We start from the raw sequence: 22,431 nt of genomic DNA on the forward strand, positions 1-22,431 counted from the left end.
ACAGTCAAAGGTCACGACTGTGTGTATAAGAAACGCGGTGTGGATTAAAACAAATGGGCATTTTTCTGTTTACACTTTAAACACGAGCTCAGTGTTTAAAACGCCGTGCTGCGTGTGGGAACGACGTCGACGCGATCACTCACGCACTCTGCAAGGACAGAACCCGCATCATCGATATCCAATCCGGCGAGCAGAGAAACACACAACCAACAAATCAACACGAATTTTACTCACGACAACTCTCTTATGAATCAAAACTGCTCACCCACACATTTTTTTTATACAAAACCAGATAAAACCGAGACCTGGATCATTAACCCCATCGTTAAATATATCGCAAAACCCAAACACACCTACAGAGTGCACGCAAATATTACGTGATTAAGTCAAGCAGGTTAGACGAGTTCACGTGAGTATTTACAGTGCGTTCTTTCACTGGAGGATTTAGTCTGTTAAATGCAGAATGATAATTTAAACAAAGTGTCATTTCCTCTAAAAATCAGTTATTAAAATATACAATTTATATATTATGAAATACTGATTTAATTTTCTTGGTAACAGCCAAAATGTCTCTTATTTACTACACAAAACACCCTATACGGTTAAAAAAAACAAAACAAAAAAAAGTTAATCAGCGGAAACTTATTGGAAAAGATGATTCTCTGTCAATGCTGTGAACTGACCACCGAACAGAATCTAAAGTTTTCAGTGATGCCTTGTGCAATTTAGTCCAGTTATGCGCTCGCACTTGAAATAAGCCATTTAAAGGAGTTTCTGAAAATCGTGTGTGGATGCAAAAACCTTTTCTGAGAATGTGCGATGGGATGTGAGAAAGGAAATGCTCATGGAAAGGTGTGACTGATCGTGGTGGCTGTTTAATCCAGCGGTTAACGTAGCCACGTGTGAACCTGATAGGGTGTGGCTTTCAGACACTTAGCAGCAACAGTGCTGAAAACAAATAGCATGGTTTTGAGAAAAGTGCAGCTGATAACTGCGCTATTAAGAGTCATTATGCATTTCTTCGACATTGATGGAACTGTAATAAAATGGCAATTCAGTGCCACCAAGGTTTCGTCCTCATGCCATCCCAGGAAGTTTTTCCTTGCTAAAGTTGCCCTGGCTCATTTATCAGGGATAAACTGATAAAGAGCGTATAAGTTTGTGCCTTATCTCGGTAAAGCTGCTTTGGGACAATGTCCATTGTTATTCCTTTCACAGTGTAATTCGGTTTCTTGGAAACCTTAGTTCACTAGGCTCAGGCCAGAAGATATTACACTTGCAAGAACATGAACAATGCGACAACTAGTGAAGTGATTACAGATAGTCAACGACTTACAATGGAGACGTGTTCCGATGAACCGTGAAAAAAAATCCAACCGACGTCCTAACCTACTCAGGAGTCTTAAAGAATATTGATCAATTCACAGGAATAATGTATAAATCTTACATATATACGCATGTGCTGGCATGTGGACATGCTCCGGTTCAGTGTTCAGCGACGCAGATAAAAAGAGAGACGAGAGCCAAAACTGGGCTTTGAAACACTGAACACAAATACAAGCTCCAACTGAACTCTGTAGACCACCTGCGAGAGTAAAGCATCTCACAAGTCAGATGTGTAGATCTTTGCAGCATCCCGATGTATCGTAAGAAAATTAAATGTGATGCAAAAATTCTATTTGTTAAATTGAATCGCCATCATGATCATAAGATCGAAAAATCTTAACTTGAGGACTACCTGTATATGAATTAATATGGACGAGAAGATCATGTAGAGAAACAGTGACTGCTTGGTTTATACACAATGACCGAAGGTTTGTGGACACCTGCCTATAAAATTGCCATGTGCTTCTTTTTGAACATCTCATTCCACATTTAATCCACATTTACTGTTATAATCTCCACTTTACTGGGAAGATGTTCCACTAGATTTAGTCGAGGTTTGTGCACGTTCAACCACAACTGTGACCATAAGGTCAGGTCCTGATGCTGGTGGGGTAAGTAGGTGTGAAGTGCTGTTTAAATTCATCCCAAAGATGTTTAATAGGGTTGAGGTCAGAGCTCTATAGCAGGGGATCTTCCACTGCAACACATTCAAGCACATCCTAATGGAGCTGGTTTTGTGCACATTGGCGTAGTCAAGCTGGAAGAGGTTTTGTGTCTCCTAGTTCAAGTGAAAGTGAACATTTATAAAAAGACCTCCTATACAATTAGGCGCCTCTGAATTTGTGGTAACAGTTTGAAGAACCACATATGGCTGGAAAAGTCAGGTGTACAAATACTTTTTTCCATATACACAGTTCCCAAATTTTGATTTAACTTGTGAATTTTCCGTCTGATAGACATTCAAATCATCGCTCTGCGTTTTAATTTCCGTACGAGACATTGGGACGCTGCAGGGATCTACACATCTCATCTCCCGCCTTGTTGGATACTTTACTCTTACAAGCGGTTGACAGTTCTGATCACCATTCTTTAACCTGCGTAGGTTCCAGTCAGGGATCATGTGTAATGTATACCGTTATTTCCGGACTATTACGCGCACCTATATATAAACCGCAGCCACTGAATTTGACAAATTATTTTAACATAAATAAGCCGCAGTCTATACTGAAACTAATGAACTTTACACAGGCTTTAACAAAAGAGAGTGTGTTACACGGCATCATTTCCCATTTTGGGAATAGCCTGCCACCGCATTTTTCCCCTATTACTGCATGTGTGCAAGACCGAGGAATATGTCCTTATTATTTTCTGATGCTAATTTCTAAGTTTCTTTGACTAATCCGTAACGCTGTTGCCAAGAAAAATAAAAAAAGCACGAGTTTGGGAAACCTGTCTGTGCTTATATGATTTCTGTTGCAACTGGAGTTAGCGAGCTCTCCCTTCACCCAGACTCAACGCGTTACAACGGCTTGTATCTAAACAGTAGCCTACCAAGAAAGTCATTGTTCATTGGTCTAATGTTATGTCTCAGTTTTTTGGCTTGAAGTTTGTGAAACCGGGAAAAAACCCAGGAAAAATCCATAAATTAGCCGCTTCGTTGTTTAAGGGTTCAAAACGTGGGGGGAAAAAAGTAGTGGCTTATAGTCCGAAAAATACGGTATTCACTATACATTTATCCCCCTTTGGGGTGAATATAGTGATCCATCTAAATGTGTTTATTCAGCATTTTTTATCTACCTGCAGGTTTCTGACTCCAGCATGGACATTAGGATGCTTTAGAACATGTTCTGTTGAAACACTACCCACACGGTACATTAAAGATTTATTTTTCTTTGCGCTCTCTTATTTGGCCTAAAGTTACAAATAAACAGACCCAGAATCTTCATCCTGAACCCTGCCTCGTCCAAACTCAGGTACTCAACATCAGGATTTCTATCTGAGAACTGCAGTCAGGAAACACTGGGTGAGGTGAGAACCCGGGGCGGTTTCCGCAAGGGGAACGGAGAGAACCGTGTCTCTCACAAGACTCCACAAAGACCACGCAACAGAGGAACGACCATGAGGGGAAAAGCAAGTCTGTGTATTACAGGTTGCCCTCAGCTAGTAGATTAATAAAAGATGATCTGTTCAGTGGAAGAATGATGCTAAGTGGAGATCACAAACACTCACCCCGCATTGAAACTGGTCTGAAAGAAAGAATCTGAATCGTTGTGCTTCGTTTGCTGTTTTCTCACGTGCATGCAAATAAATAAATAAATGTTTAAAATAAACTTGCATCACCTGAGGGCTGTGTAGAGCTGAAAGACAAGACACGCCCGAGATGCTTTCCCAGGTCAATTAGAAACACGACGACAAATGTAAGCGTGCAAAGACGAGCTCACTGAGCTACAACTGCATACGAGGTCATTATAGAAAACGACCAACACATTCACAGTTTATTTTCACGCCACTCTCCAAAACATACAGCTGCTTGGTTTGGAACGAATCGATGCAGTTTACTTTTACTTCGAGGGGAAGCGAGAGCGCAGCGCTCGGATGTGCTGAAGAGGAAAAAACCAAAACACAGCACAAACAACTAAAACGGACAAGAGAAAACTAGCTACAATTCCAGCTACACTTGTTTTCTGTAACGTTTATGACCAGGGTTGCAAAACTCTGAACAGGAATAAACTGGGAATTTACTAAAGAGCAGGTTCACCTAAAACAGGGAACTTTAGAGTTGTTAAATAAAATTCTTAAAACAATCAGAATCTCTGAAATACAATCCTGCTCCGATTTTAAACGCATGCCGATGAACATCATGCGATTGTATCACGGTTATCGAGAACAAATTCTCGATCAGAATTTCTTAAACAGGCGAGATACTCAGCAACAGCTTCAAAAGGGAAAAAACTACATCTCCAGCAACACCTGGGACACTATTTTAAACCGCTAATGGCCCAGGAGCCATCATGTCCATCTTCAGCTACAGTGGGGCAAAACTCTGTGCTGGGCTCGTGGGTCCTATCCTCCTTTTTGGTTTCAGTTATTTAGTTAATCACGTAGATCTCCACGAACCATCATGAAAACGACGTTTCCGTGCCAAAGTTCCAATCAGGTTGCTCCAGTAATCATGGTGCTGGTGGAGAGCGTTAAGAATAGAAGGAGCTTTGCTGGTGTGTGTATCTACACAGCTCCACTTGGAAACCTGATGTCTACAGAAACCTGAATCCACTGCTTTACATCAGGCTGTGAGGCAAATGATTTAGCAATAACACGCCGCTGCTCACTGCTGCTAAGCAGGTGCTTCTTAGCTACTTATGAATGATATGGATCATATGGATATGCAGTGAATCTGGGATTAAAGTTATAATTTTTTTAATACAGTGGTCAAGACTGGGCAAAAAGTTTGAGTTGTTTCGACCGGAAGGATTGAGAAACTCCATCTTAGGTGACAGCAGTGACTTGTAAAAGGATTAGTGGACTAGACGATATAAACCCCAGCAGCAGACAAACACAAGGGAACAGTATGGCGATGTAACACTTGCCAGTCAATAAACTGACACTTCTTTCTGAAATGCCTTTAGTATAAAAATTCAAGGTTTTCTCTAGACATTGCTACTGATTTATGGATATATTATAAACCTTTTTTTGCACCATGGACCAATTTCACAATTTTTCCATGGACTGAGGAGGTTTATTGCATTATTTCTTAATTTGAATTTGTGAACATTTTATGAAAATGCAACTAAGCTCACAAGAGAGAGAGAGAGAGAGAGAGAGAGAGAAAGAGAGAGAGATGGAGAGACAGATTCGGTGAAAGAAAACATTCTTCAAAAACCTGCAGACCGAAAGGGTCAATAAAATGGAAATGTTTTAATTTTATTTATTGTAAAGCCTGGTACCAGATGACCCACAGCCTGGTATCGGGCTGCAGTCCGGTGGCTGGGGACCCCGTTGCCATCCCTCTGAATAGCCTTTAGGGGTATTTAAGAGAGCGAAATCAAAATATCACCCCAACCAAGGAAAATAACCCTGACCACAAGGGTCTGGCAACACAGCACACAAATCCCAAACAAATAAATAAAATAGTGTTTGTGTGTGTGTATAATATTTCTCACACACACACATTATATATACACATATACATACACACACACACACACATCCATATATACATATATACATATACTAGCTGAAAGTACCCGTGCTTCACTACGGAAGGCAGAACGCTAAGCAATATGGCAATAAGCAGTAAGCACTGAGCAGGACTGGATGATCAGAGATCAGAACGTAACGTCAACAAATAACGTACTACCCCTTTGTAGTACGGATACAGGGCAAACTACATTGCAAATAATTTGTATCGTGCATCTAACATCTAATAAGAAACAATGTACTAAGTTTCATTAGGATCCGTAATGTTATTTCGAAGAATGTACAATGCGTGAGAAATCGCGTTTTTCGCGAGTTAGCCGCGATCCAGGGCGAATTTTTCAAAACCCTCTCTTAGTGAGCACCCAAGAGGAAGGTATGTTCCAAATTTCATTGCAATCCGTTTAGTGGTTTTTGAGATTTCGTGATGAGTGAGTGAGTCAGTGGTATTTTGAGCTTTTATTTATATTATATTATATTATATACACACACAGATATACATATATTATATATACACACACACACACACACACACACACACACACACATGCACACATACATACATACATAAATAAAAAGACAAGTGCTTGTCACAAACCTACAGCACTGAAATTCTGTCTTTGCATATCCCAGCCATGTTAAGAGATGCGGTCAGAGCACAGGGTCAGTCATGATATCGCCCCTTGAGCACTGAGGATTAAAGGCCTTGCTCAGGGGCCCCAAGAGTGGCAGCTTGGCAATACCAGAGCTCAAACCCTGACCTTCTGATCGGTACCCCAGAGCATCAGCCACTGAGCTACAACTTCCCTGAGCCTGTGTGTGTGTGTGTTAACGCTGTAAACCCACTCACCTGAGGCCTCTGCTTGTGCTGTGACTGGCTCTGTGTCTGTGTCTGCTCCCAGTTAGCCCGGTTTCGGTTGCTTCCTACCGATGTCATCATTTACAGTATATACAAACAAGAGTATTTACAAAGGAATAAACACCTAGAAAAGAAGAGAAAAAAAAAGATGAGTTTGACTAGTGTTGGACGGAACACTCCGAACCACATTTTATAAAGAAAACATTCCTGTTCACATCCACGGCATTCGACAGACAACATTATCCAGAGTGAATTACAATTATACAATTCTTGATCTGATTTATCAGCATTTGAGGGGTACAGGCCCAGCAGTGGCTGCTTGCGGTCAGATGGCCAACATCTCAACCACTGAGCCAACACTTCTTCAGGACTAGTTACTTTCACAACAATGACAAATAATGGAGCCATCAAACACCGCAAGAAAACAAAAAGCTATTTGGTACACGAGTTTTATTCCACACACACAGTGTACACAAGACTGTTTCTATACACCATCCTGAGCAGGAGGCTGCCACCCAATCGGCGCTTTAATCCCTGGGTAGGATCCCTATTATATCAAGTCGGATTTAAATTGCTTCTGTACACTATGTAGTGCACTAGATGGTCAAATGAGGAAGGGTTTGGGACTCGATCTCGGCTTCAACCCCGTGCCCGGGTTAAACCGCGCCAACAGGCCGGAAGATGAAAACACACACACACCTTGACCTATAGTGTCCAACCCGAAATATAATGCACAAGCAGCGGAATATCGACATATCAGAATATCACGCACACACGCACCGGATCATGGCGGGTTTACACCAAAAACAATCCGGACTGAAACAAACGCCAAGGCGTCCGGGAAACCTGGCTGCCGATCACATACAACTAATTGCAGTGTCTGAAGCTCGTTGTAACAATTTCACACCTAACCAGATAACCAACCCAACTCAGCGTCTTGACCTCCCCCGGAGCTCTGCACTCTCCCTATCTATCGCAATCCCTCAGGCCCTCACACTGGTACTAATACTAGGGAAATCTAACGCGCTCATTTACTTATTTATAACCTACCAAGCGACACAATTATGTAGGAGTAGTTGATTTCTTCACTCCGGCACACAGGAGCATCAGCGTCGCTCTCCTCCAACCGAGCTTCCTGTATCAGTAACTCCTGTGAAGTTGGCTAGTTCAGCTCATCACAGCTCTTATTCAGGGTCGATACAATTTACCCATATTTACACGAGTCCTAAGCCGAAAGAATCGAGTGTCTCCAAAGCGTTTCAATATATTATGCAATATTCAAATGCTCGCGACGCGAACAGGTAGGCTAACCAGCTAAGCTAACCAGCTAGGCTAAGCAGCAGGGGTCTCCAACCTCATGGCCGACCGGCACAGCTACTGCTTTATCAAGAAACATTTAGTGCAATAATGCTCATCCCGGGTAAACCCGCACGACAAAGCACGGGAAATGTTCTAGAAATGCGTATTTAATCGAAGTGTACGAAACACGGCTACAGTACCGGGCGGACGCGGCGCTGTAGGTGTGCATCGCGCACGCCTTCCGGTTTGATACCGAACTCGAGGCCGAGGCTGCGCTCAGGCCCGTAGGCCGCAAATGACGAAAATAAACAACAGGCAATGGATGTTACTGACCAAAAACCCGAGCTGACGTTTCGGATGGATTTTTTTCTTTTCTTTTTTTCTTCCACAAGAACGCCGACCAAAAAAAACGAGGCCGCCACCGAACTGACCTCCTAAAATCGCTTAGAATTGTTCCTAACTTCGGTACCGACTCGGCCTTTTCGCCCGAACACGAAGCCGAACCGACCCGCGCAGACAATGAAGCGGATTTTTCTTACCTGTTTCGGTTCCCACACTGACACAGCGCCGCGCAATCACGTGACACGGCCCCAGCCGCTGCGGCTTCAACGCAAAAGACCTTTGGACCACGTGACCAAAAACGTGTGCCTTCCTGCACGTCTGTGCATCACACGCGATTACGACTCGCGAGGAAGAAGCGCTACAGAGATGGATCGCAGCTCCATCACACCACAAGCTTCAGATAAATCACATTAACAGCTCTACAATACAACACAGCCTAAAAATCCATGGAGTTACCGAGCAATTCAAGAACCATGAGGATGGATTTGGACTGTAATTAATATCAACAGAATACTACAATTCCTTAGAACTAACAGTTCTGCATTGAAGCACACATCACTGAATAGCACATCTCAACATGGATGGTACTGTAATAAATTGGCCATGCATTTCACACCTACACCTTCAGTGGTGTCCTACCAAATCTTAATAGCATTGATTTTGACAACACATTGTGGAATAAAAAAACAGCTATTAAATCTACACGAATGTCAAGTCAAGAGGCTTTTATTTCAGGTTGTGCAGTGTGTGCAGTTTGCTACAGATGTGGTTTGATAGCTCCGACTTCTGCGCAATCACACCATCCAATCAAAAGACAGAAAAATGTCGACATGATTGGTCGCCTTCTAGGAGGCCTCAGAGTAAACAATTCATAATTCGAACGATTTAAGCAACAATAAGTGCTCAAATATGAAACATTTCCCCTTATTTTTTAAATAGACATTCCTTGTAGCATATTTCATATCAACTCCGTCAATTAAACTGGTTCACTTTGTAAGCTAAGAGCAATCTGTATTGTTAATCAAACATAAGCAGCCACAGTGATGAATGGGGCAAGTCCCATAACTAATAACTGATTAATATCTCCACCAACTGTGTTATTTTTGAATATCAGATTTCAGGTAGAACTTTTATTTATTTCTAAAATCTTTAAATTCTTCTTTATTTCTGTATAATTAGAACCCAAGGTTTCATCAGATTTTTACAGAAGTCCTAAAACTAGTGAACCCAATCAATCAAATGAGACAAAAATATAATAACTGCAAATTTTCATATTTTATTCACGTCTTAAAAGTTGGGACAGAGCAACAAACGTCTGGAAACAGTGTGTTTTTAAAAATAACAAGCTGGAGAAACATTTAGCAGCTAATGAGGTTCATTCTGTGAAAGACTGTCTACAAATTGTGGAACAATTTAAAAAATAATGTTATTTAACACCAAATTGCAAAACAGTTGAATATCTAATAATTTACAGTACACAATAATCAGCAAGTTTAAAATGTCAAAGTTTTATTAAAGAACAGGAATCTAATCTAATCTTCACACCACATTAGGACCAGAAACCTCTGCATCTTAATAAAATAAAAATGCCCTGCCATCATTGATGGAACAATTTATCCAGAATTGTACATGTAATTAATTCTAAAGGATAAAGATTCTAAATCTCGAGAGAAATTGTTCATGCAGTAAGACGAGGACCACCAAGCTTCAGTCGTTCTACCAAAGAATGGTGAAAGTGGAACATAGTTAACGTTTTGGAATTGCAAAGTCCTGATCTTAATCCAGTAGGAATGTTGTGAAAGGATCCGAAGCAAGCAGTTCATGTGAGGAAACCCAACAACATCCCTGAATTAAAGCTGTTCTGACCTGAAGAATGGACTAAAACTTCTCCAAGCCAGATAATGAAATCCAATCATAATTTTTGTGCCACCAACAGATGTGATGTTTGATTATTTTTCTTAAATGACCAAGTATAATATTTGTGTCTCATTTATTTGATTGGGTTCACTTTGGCTACTTTTAGGAATTTTAATATAAATACATATAAGATTCTAGCAGGGTTAAGCACAACAACATATCATAAATAAGGCAAAAAAAGGCACCTTCAAGTAACATCTGTAGTATTTAAAAAAATCATAGGTTTAAATGACAGTTTGGATAAAACAAATGTTTATATACATTTTAACAGTGTTGGGCAGTAACGCGTTACAGTATTAGTTACTGTAAAAAGTAACGCGTTACTGCCCAACACTGTTAAAATATTATGAAAAAGGACCTCCATGCCTGAGGAGCTAGAAGCTATGCGCTAACCCGGTGTTCTGTTCTACATTGTTGATAGTTTTTATACTTAAGCTGTGAAAGGAACATGTTTAAGAGCTCAACACAACAGCAGAAGCCACTTTAGTTTTTGATTGTGAATATATTATTCAGCTTGTTTTGTTATTTATTTCAGAAATCCTTGTGATATATTCAGTTTGTGTTGGTCTGACTTCAATAAAATAGTGTTTAAAAATGACTTTGTGTTTAAGTCAGTTTTGTGTTTGTATAAACCATAACGCATAAAAGGGCATTAATGGGAACATTAAAGAAGGTTCTTTAAAAAAGTAACTAAAAAGTTACTTTTAACAGTAACGCATTACTTTTTGGTGTAAGTAATCAACAAAGTAACAGAGTTACTTTTTGAATGAAATAACGAGTAACTGTAACTACTTACTATTTTTTAGTAACGAGCACAACACTGCATTTTAATGAGAAAGTGGTTTGGGGCATAGCTAAACACCAGCACATTTCTGTTCTTTCTCTCACTGATCTGTAATTATGAGTTTTAAAGGGACTTTTTTTAATGAACTTTTCATACTATGCATTATATCAGACATTGGCAAACTACGGCCCGTTGGGTTTATTAATCCGGCCCGCCGAACGTGACCAAATTATATTAAAATAGGTACTGGTAAACCTGGTTCAATTTACCTTCCCCCTGTAATGCCCACGTTTCCCCAAAAGATGTCGCACTTCAGCTACATTGACCTTGTTCGCGTGTATTACTCTCTTCTTCTCTTATTAGCCCTTCTGCAAAAAATAGCTTATCAAAGAGAAGAAAAGTGGATAGTGAGCGCCGAGTGTTTAATACGGAGTGGACAACAAAATATTTTCAGTATTTCGCTGGAGTCCGATCAAAGGCTGAATGCCTAATATGCCAAGAAACTGTCGCGGTTTTCAAAGAGTACAATATCAGCCGTCACTTTGCACTTTTCAACTGGTGTCCTGTCCTCTGTCCCCTGTCCCAAGACCCAGAAACCACACTACAAGAAGTGCAACTGGAACTGATCAATCTTCAGTCTGACTCCGTCTTAAAGGAGAAGTTCAGCTCTCTTAAACTGAATGAATTTTATGCTTCACTTAACGAAGCCATGTTTCCAAACCTCCGGAATACTTTGTTTGGTTCGACCTACGTATGTGAGCAGACATTCAGCATCATGAACATCAACAAAGCCCCACACAGATCCAGGTTAACTGACTATATATATATATATATATATATATATATATATATATATATATATATATATATATATATATATATATATACATATAGTGTGTGTATGTATGTGTATATATAAATATATATAAATATAATCTATTCATATCCTGGCCCGGCCCCTCAAAGTCAAAAAGTTTGCCCATCCCTGGATTATATCGTGCCTTTTTTTTTGCTATTGTATCATCCATGTGCCACATAAGTACAGCAGAGGGCAATCTGCACTTACATACTGCTCTCCTTTAAACTCTTTTGGAATTCCCTAAGCTTGTATGGTTTTTGAGAGGCATATGCATGTTCCTTTTTGTTTCTATGCAACAAACTAGGTCATTTAACAGTTTGAAGACCAAACAAATATATAAATATACAGATGTTATTTTTAATAAAAATCACGGGTCATTGTCTTTTCGTATGGTGAAGTCGGTTCCAATGAGGTCCCCTGGTGGTCTAGTGGTTAAGATGCAGCGCTCCCACCGCTGCGACCGCTCGATTCCCGGTCAGGGAACCATCCCCAGCCACTCTTAGTGCCGGTCCCAAGCCCGGATAAATTGGGGAGGGTTGCGTTAGGAAGGGCATTCAGCGTAAAAACATGTGCCAAATCAAACGTGCGGAGGATCCGCTGTGGCGACCCCTAACGGGAGAAGCCGAAAAGAAAGAAAGAAAGAAGTCGGTTCCAATGAGCCGCAGTCCAGACGGAATTGCTGGTGAAGTATGGAATGGCAGCCATGTTTTTTCAGCATTACGTTCACCCAGAATAATTCTTTAACCTTCCATGCTCAACCCAAAAACCATTAAGCTTCCACCTCTATGTTTGACTGTCTTTCACCTGTGAAGAGAAGATCTCAAATGGCAGTAAGAACCCAGGTAGACATGGCGACATTGAAACAACATTGAGTTTTAATCCAAACCAGCATTTTGGTTTAAATTGATATTTTAATATTTAAAGAATATTGGATCAACATTAAAATTCTGATGAAAGCTGACAGCACAAACGGTGGAAACAGGGATATTGAACTATCGTTGATTTGTTGTCGATGACCACATCATGGTGCAAGTTTTTCTCTGTGGAACACTAGTGGGTATTGCCCAATCAGTGAGGTGTTTACAAACCATGATGCACATTTCCAGCTGTTTTTCCTAATTTGTTCTAATCCACTAGGATCTTGGCTTAGGGGTGAGTCTTCAGGTAAAGCATCTTAAAAAAAATCCATTGTAGTTTGGAAATGCCCAGTGATTAAGAAACACCCAGTTTGGTTTTGCATGTAATTAGTAGTCTAATTAGTACTCTCAGTAGTCTAATTGATGACTCATTAAAGAGAAAATAGGTGCATCCAATGTAGAAATCATGTTTGTTGAATTACTTGATATCTTTACACTTCTCTGGAACAAGTTCAAACAATCATGCATCTACTTTATTTTTTGTCTATTCCTTTGTTTTACAAGCTTGTTTTTGTGTTTAAATTGTATTTTAATGGGCTGTCATTAGGTACACTGATTAAAAAAAATGGGTTAAAAAAAAAGTGTTTAAATAAACCATATATTTTCCTACACATTTTAAAAGTGCACCTGAAAATTTTATATTAATGTGTTAAATTGACACTAAAATGATGAAAACCAACAGCCAAAATGGGTGAGGCCCCTGACATTGACCTAATATTTATTTGTAGTTTTTGAGCATGGATGGATGCTTCCTTATTTCCTTAATTGTGTATCATTAAATTAGTAATGTTAAGATCAGGAGCATTATACAACTTTGCTCAAAAGACATAAATTCTGCCCTCCTTTTAAATGCTTTACATGTTAATGTTTAATGTCAAATGTTTAATTTTAAATGTTCTGTTTAAATGAACCCTAAATGTCACATTTTAATAGCTTTATTAAGATTTATAAAGTTTTCAAAACTATAAAGACAGATCTCTTAAGAGCACACAGTTCCCCATTTGGGAACTTGAGCTGCGTCGCAAAGCTTTGGTAGGCATTCCCAAAGCTTTGCCACGCAGCTCAAGTTCCCAAATGGGGAACTGTGTGCTCTTAAGAGATTTGTTGTCCATGCTCTGAAAAACATGTGTGAAATCTGACCAATAGGCAATTCGTGATGTCATCGGTGGGCGACGACACGACAACCAGGAGCTACACAATGGCTGCATGGTGGTAGTGACATTAGCTTCTGCTTGTTCAGGTAAGCGCTTTGTGTGTGAATTCTGTGCAAGCATGGCTGACAAACAAAAATATCGTTTATGTGTTCACCCTTGCCCCCGTTTCATTACGGGGAAGGTGTTTGTTTGGAAGTGGAGCATGCTCAATCGGCTCTCGAAGGAGACGATTGTTTGCATTGTAGCCGCATGGCTATGCACACGCCCAGCTGTCGTGGAGCTCGCAGGCCAATCTGGCAGAAGGCATGGAGTCGGATGAGTCTTCTCCGGCCTCCCCTGCCAGGTCGAGCACCAGCTCTCTCGGGAAAGCACGCCTGGCGGCTGCTTTCTCTCCCGGTGCGAGCAGCACATCTCCACATCTCTCCCTCCGAGGAGGATGCTAGCGAGCCCGCGGACTTCTCACAGCCTGTGCTGTACGTGATGTGGGCTAGCTATCTCTCCTCTGGTGTAGCATTGTCGCTTAAGGCCCCGGTGTTAACTACTAAGCCATTGTGGGCTATGTTGGCCTTGACAGGCTGCGGTGTCACACCCACACTATGGGTGTGTTGAAGGCATACCAGGCTGACTTGCTGCGGGAGTTGGACAAGGGACTTATCTCCGGGGCTGACGACATTAAGGAGTTGCGTCGCGCTGGCAACCTAACCCATTGGGCCACCAAGCAGATAGCGCGGGCTGTTGGTCGGTCCATGGCAGCCCTGGTAGCCACAGAAAGGCATCTGTGGCTCACCCTGTCAGATCCTCCTGACAGGGATCGAGCTGTGCTGCTGAATGCTCCGATGGCTCCTCTTGGCTTGTTTCAAGTTTCAGGAGTCTAAAAAGCAGTCGGAAGCATTCCAGAGGTTCCTCCCTCGCTGCTTCCATGGGGCAGCTCGGCAGCCTCAGTCTGGTCTGTCCAGGCATCGCGAAGCCCAGAAAGAGAGCGTTGCCACCCGGTCCCCACGGGAAGGTCCTAAGGGCCCCTGATGACGCTCTAGGCCTAAGAAGAAGCTAGCCGACCTGAGGGTCGTCCTCGCTTTTAATAAACAGGCTGTGGTGTGTAAGTCCTTGCGGCTTACATCTTGGAGGGCGGTGTACACCTCATGCTACGGTGCCCGTTCCTTCCCAGCACCACTGGGAGGCCAGGCCGTTGTCTCTGCCACAAGATGTGCTTCAGAGCACGGCCCCCCTCCAGCAGGTGTCTCCCTCCACCTCCTCCAAAAAGATCGCTGCGGATGGGGGAGGCCGGCTGCCTCTCAGGAGGTGCCGACGGCTGCAGGGCACTGCTCAAGCCGTTTGGGTACAGGAGGCTGGTCTGTTAGCCCTGCCACAGGATGTGTTTCAGGGCGCATCCTCCCTCCAGTGGTTTACTCCCTCTATTTCCAGCCAAAAGATCGCTGCGGATGGGGCCCACCTGCTTTCCGGAGGCTTCAACAGCTGCAGGGCCTTGCTCCAGCCACTCTGAGAGGGTTGGAGGCAAGCCCCAAGGGGCTGGTTCATTTGAGGGACTTTCTGACGGCTGCCAGATGTGTCTCAGTGGGTTTTGCATACTATAAAGAGGGGCTACATGATTCAGTTCTCCCCGGTTTAACACTGCGGTGGGATCCAAGCAGTCCTGGAACAGGAGGTGCACGCTCTTCTGGGGAAGAGTGCTATCAAAGTGCTTCCCCCCTCAGTCAGAGACTTCTTTGTTCCAAAGAAGGATGGTGGTTTGCGTCTGATCCTAGATCTGCGCTCCTTGAACCGCTCACTCATGAGGCTCAGGTTCAGGATGCTCACTCTGTCTCCGATTAAGTCCGAGGACTGGTTTGTCATGATTGATCTAAAGGACGCATACTTTCACATTGCCGTCCTTTCCGCAAACAGGAGGTTCCTGAGGATCGCGACGGATCCTCCTGTGGTCCCAGGGGAAACCAGAGTGCCTGTCTGGGACTTGGCCGTTGTGAAGGAGCCCGCCTACTCCTGGTAGCACCTTGTTGGCCGGGCAGACCATGGTCCGGGTTCCCCTTCTCGAAGGCACTCTCAGGGAAAAATTCCTCCCATAAGGGATCTCTTCTTACAGCTCTATCCGACCCCCTGTTCGAGCCCCTGGCCGAGGTGGCCCTTAGGTATCTGTCTGTGAAGACCGCTTTCCTAATGGCAATTTCTTTCCTGAAGAGGGTCGGGGACCTGCATGCACCTCCGTGGCCCCGTCTTGCCTGGAAATTGCCCCTGGCATGGCCATTGCATTTCTCCACCCAAAACCTGGGTATGTACCTAAGGTATCTACGGCTCCCTCATGACCTGTCATGCTGCAGGCATTCTGCCCTCCTCCGTTCCTAGCCCCCGACCAGGAGAAGCAGAACCGGCTGTGTCAAATGCGAGCACTGTACACTTATCTCCACAGGACGAGTCCGTGGAGGAAGTCGAAGCAGCTGTTTGTCTCCTATGGCCCCAACAGGAAGGGATTCCCTGCCAATAAGCAGAATCTCAGCAGGTGGGTAGTGGATGCTATCTCATCATCTTATGAGTGTGGCGGCCTCTACGGCCTAGTCCGCTGGAGTCTCACTCTAGGACATCTGCGACGCTGTGGGCTGGTCCACCCCGCTGACCTTCGTCAGGTTTTATGACCTTGACCTCAGAGCCACTCCAGGCTCCTCTGTCCCACGTGTGCTGGTTGTGAGGCTCTCACACACTAGGCAGGGTCTGGTCAGTGTGGCGTAATCAGACACTCGTTCCCAAAACATTGCGACACAGCTCATGTTCCCGAATGGGGAACATCTCTAGGGTACGTATGTAACCCTAGTTCCCCGAGGAAATGAGACGCTGCGTCCCCGGGCCACACTCCCTGCATCCCTGCTGCGCTTACCTTCCTCTTTTGCAGAAGCTAATTTCGCTACCACTACGCAGCCATTTTGTAGCTCCTGGTTGTCGTGACGTCGCCCCCCGATGACGTCACGACTTGCCTATTAACCAGATTTCACACGTGTTTCAGAGCATGGACAACCCGAGGCTTTTCCAAAACGTTGCGATGCAGTGTCTCGTTCCCTCTGGGAACTAGGGTTACACACGTAACCTAGAGATGGTTATGTACCTATACAATTAAAGGACTTAAAGTAGAAAACAAAGGAATTCAAGGATGCATATCAGTTTCACATACCCATGTGCATTTGAAAAACACAGCTGCATCTCATCTAGTCATGTGTGGTGAACTGCCTTTAACTGCTTTTACATGTTTGTATAAATAGTTTTTCTACATCTTAATAAAGTGCATCATGATTTTTTAGATCAGTGTTAGAGAAGTGAAGAAAAGAGTGCAGGCAGGGTGGAGTGGGTGGAGAAGAGTGTCAGGAGTGATTTGTGATAGAAGGGTATCTGCGAGAGTGAAAGGGAAAGTTAATAGGACTGTGGTGAGACCTGCGATGTTGTATGGTTTAGAGACAGTGGCATTGAGTAAAAGACTGGAGTTGGAGCTGGAGGTAGCAGAGCTGAAGATGTTAAGGTTTTCTTTGGGAGTGACGACGATGGACAGGATTAAAAACGAGTTTATTAGAGGGACAGCGCATGTGGGACGTTATGGGGACACGGTGAGGAAGGCGGGATTGAGTTAATTTGGACATGTGCAGAGGAGGGACAGTAGGAGACATATCAGTAGGAGAATGCTGAGGATGAAGCCACCAGGAAGGCTGATGAGGATGGATAATTAGAAAAAAGAGAAGCACCCCTTAATGGTTCATACATTGTTTTACACATATCCCAATGCATAACTACTTAACATAAGATTTAATTCTGTCCTCCTCCTGTTTGCAACCTTAACAGGTAATAATTCACATTCCTGCATTACTATCAAGTTTGTTGTATGTAACTGTTCATGATAAAACTCAAAACATGGAAAAACATTTTTGATATTTAAAGAGACTAATTGGTTTAGATTAGGCAGATATTATTTTCAATAATTAAGCTGTTCTAACAAAACTTGCCACAGTATGAAGTTTCTTGGAAAATTAACTAATAACATAATTAACTGTCCAATACTGAAATCCTGTGTAGTATAGCTCTTCCATTTACAAATGTTTATTGCACAAATTTATGATTTCAATTATATTATGATTTTTCAGACAACCCAAAAGAAAGGCAAAGTCTGACATACAATACAGCAGTTTTGAAAAACTTGATCTGTTGCACCACTTGACTTGTAGCAATAATGACTTCACAGTGGTCAAGGAGGCAGAAATTCAAATCAATGATTACGTCTGCAGAGTCAGAAATACTATCATTATTATATAATATAATACCATTGAAGAGTCACACACTTTTTGAAAGAACTGGATGACAAATATACAGATATCCCAGATAGCATGGCGACATTGATACAAATTTAAATCAACGATTACGTCCGCAGATCCAGAAATACCACATCAGTTTAATGAAGCCTTCAGTTAACAAAGTTCTGCATCATAGGAAAAGTTAAGTTAAGTATCTTAAGGTTATCACACAGTCAGCTGGTTTAAACTGTAATGATTCAGTCACAAAGGAATTCCCTGGTCCAGGGTCTGATAAGTTCTGTTGCATCCACCCATTATGCATGATGTTGATAATGACACAGCTGACTCATCAGACTTTGACTCTGAAACGGATTCAGAAGCTCCAACAAGTGACTTTTAATTGGGCTACTACTTTTTCTGTCTCACTTATTGCACTTTTGAGTATTTTGTGAATGTTTCATCCAGAATTGCTCAGAGATGCCAGGACAGTTCTTAGGACCCAAACCCTTGTGTCCAAGATAAAGATGAAGAGTGGGGAGTATTATCATTTTGGCTTGGCAAAGGGAATAGTGTCACGTTTAAAAAGCATAAACCTGGCTGAACAATTGCAAGCAATCAAATAATGCATGCAAGAGATTATGCAAGACAATTAATGAAAGACAAGTGAGATATTGTCTAGTTTCCTTAAACAGCATTTAAAAAATATATTTAGAACTAAATCTTTATTTTTTATTCTCCACACGATGTTGCTTTACAACAGTTGATTGGAACTGTCTCAGAACTTGTAAAAGAAGTCAAAGTACTCTGGGAGGAATATCAGGAATTGTTCAGACAATCCTTGCCATCTTCTAAGCAACCTATGCCACCTTTTCCTGTCTCAGTCCCTCTGCATAATACTGATGAGCTTGAGAGAGCAGAAGAGATTTTTACAGTCTAACGAAGCAGGGCAATTGACGGTTAGAGCTTCTATGTATAACATTAAGTTAACCCATTTTTTTGGGACATTTAACTTATGTTCTCTTCGCTTTGTGTTCATATTTTGTATGACTGATGAGACGCTTCAGCATAATTGGAGAAACCTCACTGGATATGAGGGTTTGTCACATGCTTTCCTGTGCAACCTCAAGTGAGCTAGCATCCTCTATAAATTAGGCTGGGAAGAAGGTTAAAGAAGAGTCAATACAAAAAATGGCATTCAAAGATACTTTTTGAATATGACTCCGATATGCCCCATACCGTGTGGGTTGAACTTCACATCAAACGACTACAACACTTCCTTTAGTGCCACCCGAAAAATAATATTTGGTTTTGTTGTTTGCATCTGTATGAATGTTTTGGTTTTTCCTGATATTGAATGAAGTGCTTCAGTGGACTGAATTAAAAGGAAAAAAAGGCTGTTCAAAAATAACAAAAGATTTACATCGTGACTGAATTAGTGGAAAAGTGTGTGTGTGTTTTTTTTAATCAACTATAATGTTAAAGATAACATTTTATGATTTAATTATAGAATTATTGGAAGATGTATTATTTAAAAAGTGAACAATATAATATGCTGCTATGTGAATATGACGTATCAAAACACCACGGAGACCGAGGCGTGTCCTGAGAGTCACATAGAATACAGAGTAACATGGCAGAGGTAGAGCTGCATCATTTTTTTTTTACTTCTTACAAAGGCCTATTTGTGAAAGGGCCATGTGTTAGAAGTCAGAAGGCACTTAAGTTAATTGATGACTGAACCAAATAAATAAAATCTGTACCATATTAAATTGCATAACAATCATGCATATCGCTTTGGCCTCAGTTTTGGAGATGCACACCTAATGTACACTACAACAGTGAAATGTATCTTCGGATATCCCAGCTTGTTAGTACTGGGGTCATAGTCCAGGCTCAGCCATGATACAGCGCCACTGGAACAGATCAAAAAGCCCATCAGTGGCAGCTTAACCATTGAGCTACCAATTTTCACCAATACCCCCCAAAGGTTATGCCATAGGAAAGACACTGAGCAATTTGTACTGTATATAACTTTCATGTGACTTTATTTAGACCCACAAATGTCATGATATAAATAGAGAACTACATCATAATATTTATCAAAATTTTAACTATACAGCTTCTATTAACAGCAGGAGGTGTTTATGTTTCACATTTTATTTGGGAACTGGCAGAATAGTTGTGTCTAGCACTTGATTAGCCAGCATTATAACAGCCATACTGTATACACACACTCACACACACTATTTACATAGTATCTATACAACAACCGGGCCTGCTGTGGTTGCTGTTAATGCTGATGACCATGCAGTAATGAAAATCAAAATACCTAATTTTCACTAGTGGCACTTATTTTATATCTGATCAGTGATCATGTGTGCAACAAACTATGATATAATTCAAACAAATAAGCCATTTTTAATTATAAGTATTAATTTCATTTAAAAGATTAGATGTTAATTTTATAAATAAGATTGCTTTCCATATCTCCAGCCCATGTGTAGCTGATGTTACATGAAAAAAAAAAAGGATTACATTGGATCCTCTTTGTATCTGCTCAGGACTTGATCTCGATCACTTTGATGAAAGGCAGAGGCTTGTTTCCGGGACTTGTTGGTATCAAAGGCTTGCTGCAAACCAGAAAAAATTTTTTCGCATTAAAAACATAAAATGTCGCACATTCAACATGTAAAAAATGGTTGAAATGTTGGTCTGCTGGCTAGTTGTTTAAAATGGTATGTTTAAAGTACATTTTTTTGATTCTCTATTTTATTTGTTATCTTGTGTATATTCTGGCCAATTTCTTTGCACTCATATGTTCTTGAGCTAAGACTTGCACCTTGTTGCATTTAGAGATCACAAGTTGACATAAAATTACATGCAGAGATGCCTTTATAATGCTGGACACAGGTTACTGTTAAGGCATTTTTTAATGTCACTGTAGGCATGGACAGGGTTGATCTATAGAGTTGATCATATATGATGAAAGTTTGAAAGCAGTCAGATAAACTGCGCATGTCAAAACTTCCTTTCGGTTTTGTGACACATGCATGTTCTTTTTGCTCCTATTCAACAAACTTGGTAAAAGGCAAAAACATGCAAGAATTGGACAGTGAATGACTGGAAGAAACATCTGTGGACAGATTGGCCCAAATTGGATATTTTAGCCTCTAACAGGAGAATTATATAAGACGTAGAGCAGGAGAGATGATGTCAGCAGACTGTCTTACCCCCACAGGCAAACATGGAGGTGGAAGCTTAATGGTTTGGGCCTGTTTTGGAGCAGTTTGGAGCTGGTTGAAAGAAAAACTGAACCAACATGGCTACAATTCCATAATTTGACACGATACATTTCTGACTGGACTGTCGTTAATTGTAAAGGACTTCACCATACAACAAAGCAATGACCGGAAGTGTATGCCCAAACTCTGTAAGCATGTTTTAAAGAGCAAACAGTCGGCTGGAGTGTTATTAATCATAACACTGTTGTGGTCTAATGGTGAAGGCTATAAGGTCTGGGGTTCAAGCCCCAGCACCACCAAGCTGTCACTGTTGGGCCCTTAAACAAGGCACTTAAACCTATCTGCTCCAGGGACGCTATACCATGGCCGACCCTGAGCTTTGACCCCAGCTTCCAGAAAAACTGGGATACGCAACAACCTAAACAATTTCCCTGTGAGATCCATAAAGTGTTCTGATTGATTCCGATGGCCTGCTCAGTTACTGCATCTTAATCCTATTGAACTGCTCTGGGATGAACTGAATCGCAAGGTCAGAAAGAAATCACCATCTAGTGAAGAACACCTTTAAAAAACTTCACAAGAAACATGGCAAAGGAAAGATTTTTCAATTTAAATCAAGTTGAACATCCGTACATTTACAGTATATATTTGTTTGGTTAAATTAAATCTTTATATTGTTAAATGACACGGTTTGTTTAATAGAAACAAAAGGAACATGCATGAAGAGAAAGTTAAATCTGGTTTTATTAGATATTTATTTACTAATTTGAATAATTGCCAACGGAATTGTCGTAAAGGTATCTTATACTATTTTCTATTTTATTAATAGAATAGTATTTTTAGGAAATTGCTTTTTTAATCAGAAATAACAAATAACTAAAAAGATGTGCAGTCATTATACTGCTTTTTTGCTACAAGACTTTTAAGACGTGACATCAGCCATAGAGATTTAGTCAGGAAGTCTGTGTTTGACTAATTGATGGTCTGTGTTGTTTTTTAACACACACAAAAAAAAACACCAGTCACATGCTAAGGATGGAAGGATTAGTCTGTAGTAGTAGAAGTTCCAGCGTTGGCACGCGAAAGCCTACCAATACTATATGACAGATTTTTTAAGATCATTTTATGCAATATCTCCGTAGAGACATCCTGTCCAGTTATGATGGGATATATAGGGTCAGCACCCTCTGGTACAGAA

The 22,431-nt window shown here is 41.3% G+C and overlaps 2 protein-coding genes across 15 annotated transcripts in view; both read right to left on the reverse strand.

Annotated features, from left to right (window-relative positions):
- The window catches only part of ubap2l (ubiquitin associated protein 2-like), a 50,958-nt gene extending 42,481 nt beyond the window's left edge, over positions 1 to 8,477 (reverse strand). For 6 of the 13 annotated variants that reach the window (XR_014533927.1, XM_083543231.1, XM_083543226.1 and 3 more), the window contains exons 1-2: positions 8,072 to 8,266; positions 6,431 to 6,563 (exon numbers count right to left, since the gene is read on the reverse strand). Coding sequence is in view for 9 of the 13 variants with exons in the window: in XM_083543231.1 (XP_083399357.1) it covers positions 6,431 to 6,520 (90 nt within the window). In the remaining 4 variants the exon portion in view is untranslated. The other 7 variants (XR_014533926.1, XM_083543230.1, XM_083543225.1 and 4 more) reach the window with 4 other exon arrangements.
- Positions 8,478 to 19,211: 10,734 nt separating this feature from the next.
- The window catches only part of tuft1b (tuftelin 1b), a 55,089-nt gene continuing 51,869 nt past the window's right edge, over positions 19,212 to 22,431 (reverse strand). The window contains exons 12-13 of one of the 2 annotated variants that reach the window (XM_083543352.1): positions 20,527 to 20,621; positions 19,212 to 19,904 (exon numbers count right to left, since the gene is read on the reverse strand). In XM_083543352.1, coding sequence (XP_083399478.1) covers positions 20,549 to 20,621 — 73 coding nt within the window. In that variant the 3' untranslated portion in view covers positions 19,212 to 19,904; positions 20,527 to 20,548. Of the gene's footprint in view, positions 19,905 to 20,006; positions 20,622 to 22,431 lie in introns of those variants that run through there. The other variant, XM_083543351.1, reaches the window with a different exon arrangement.

This window comes from Silurus aristotelis (assembly GCF_946808225.1).
Source record: "Silurus aristotelis genome assembly, chromosome: 6".
NCBI lineage: Eukaryota > Metazoa > Chordata > Actinopteri > Siluriformes > Siluridae > Silurus > Silurus aristotelis.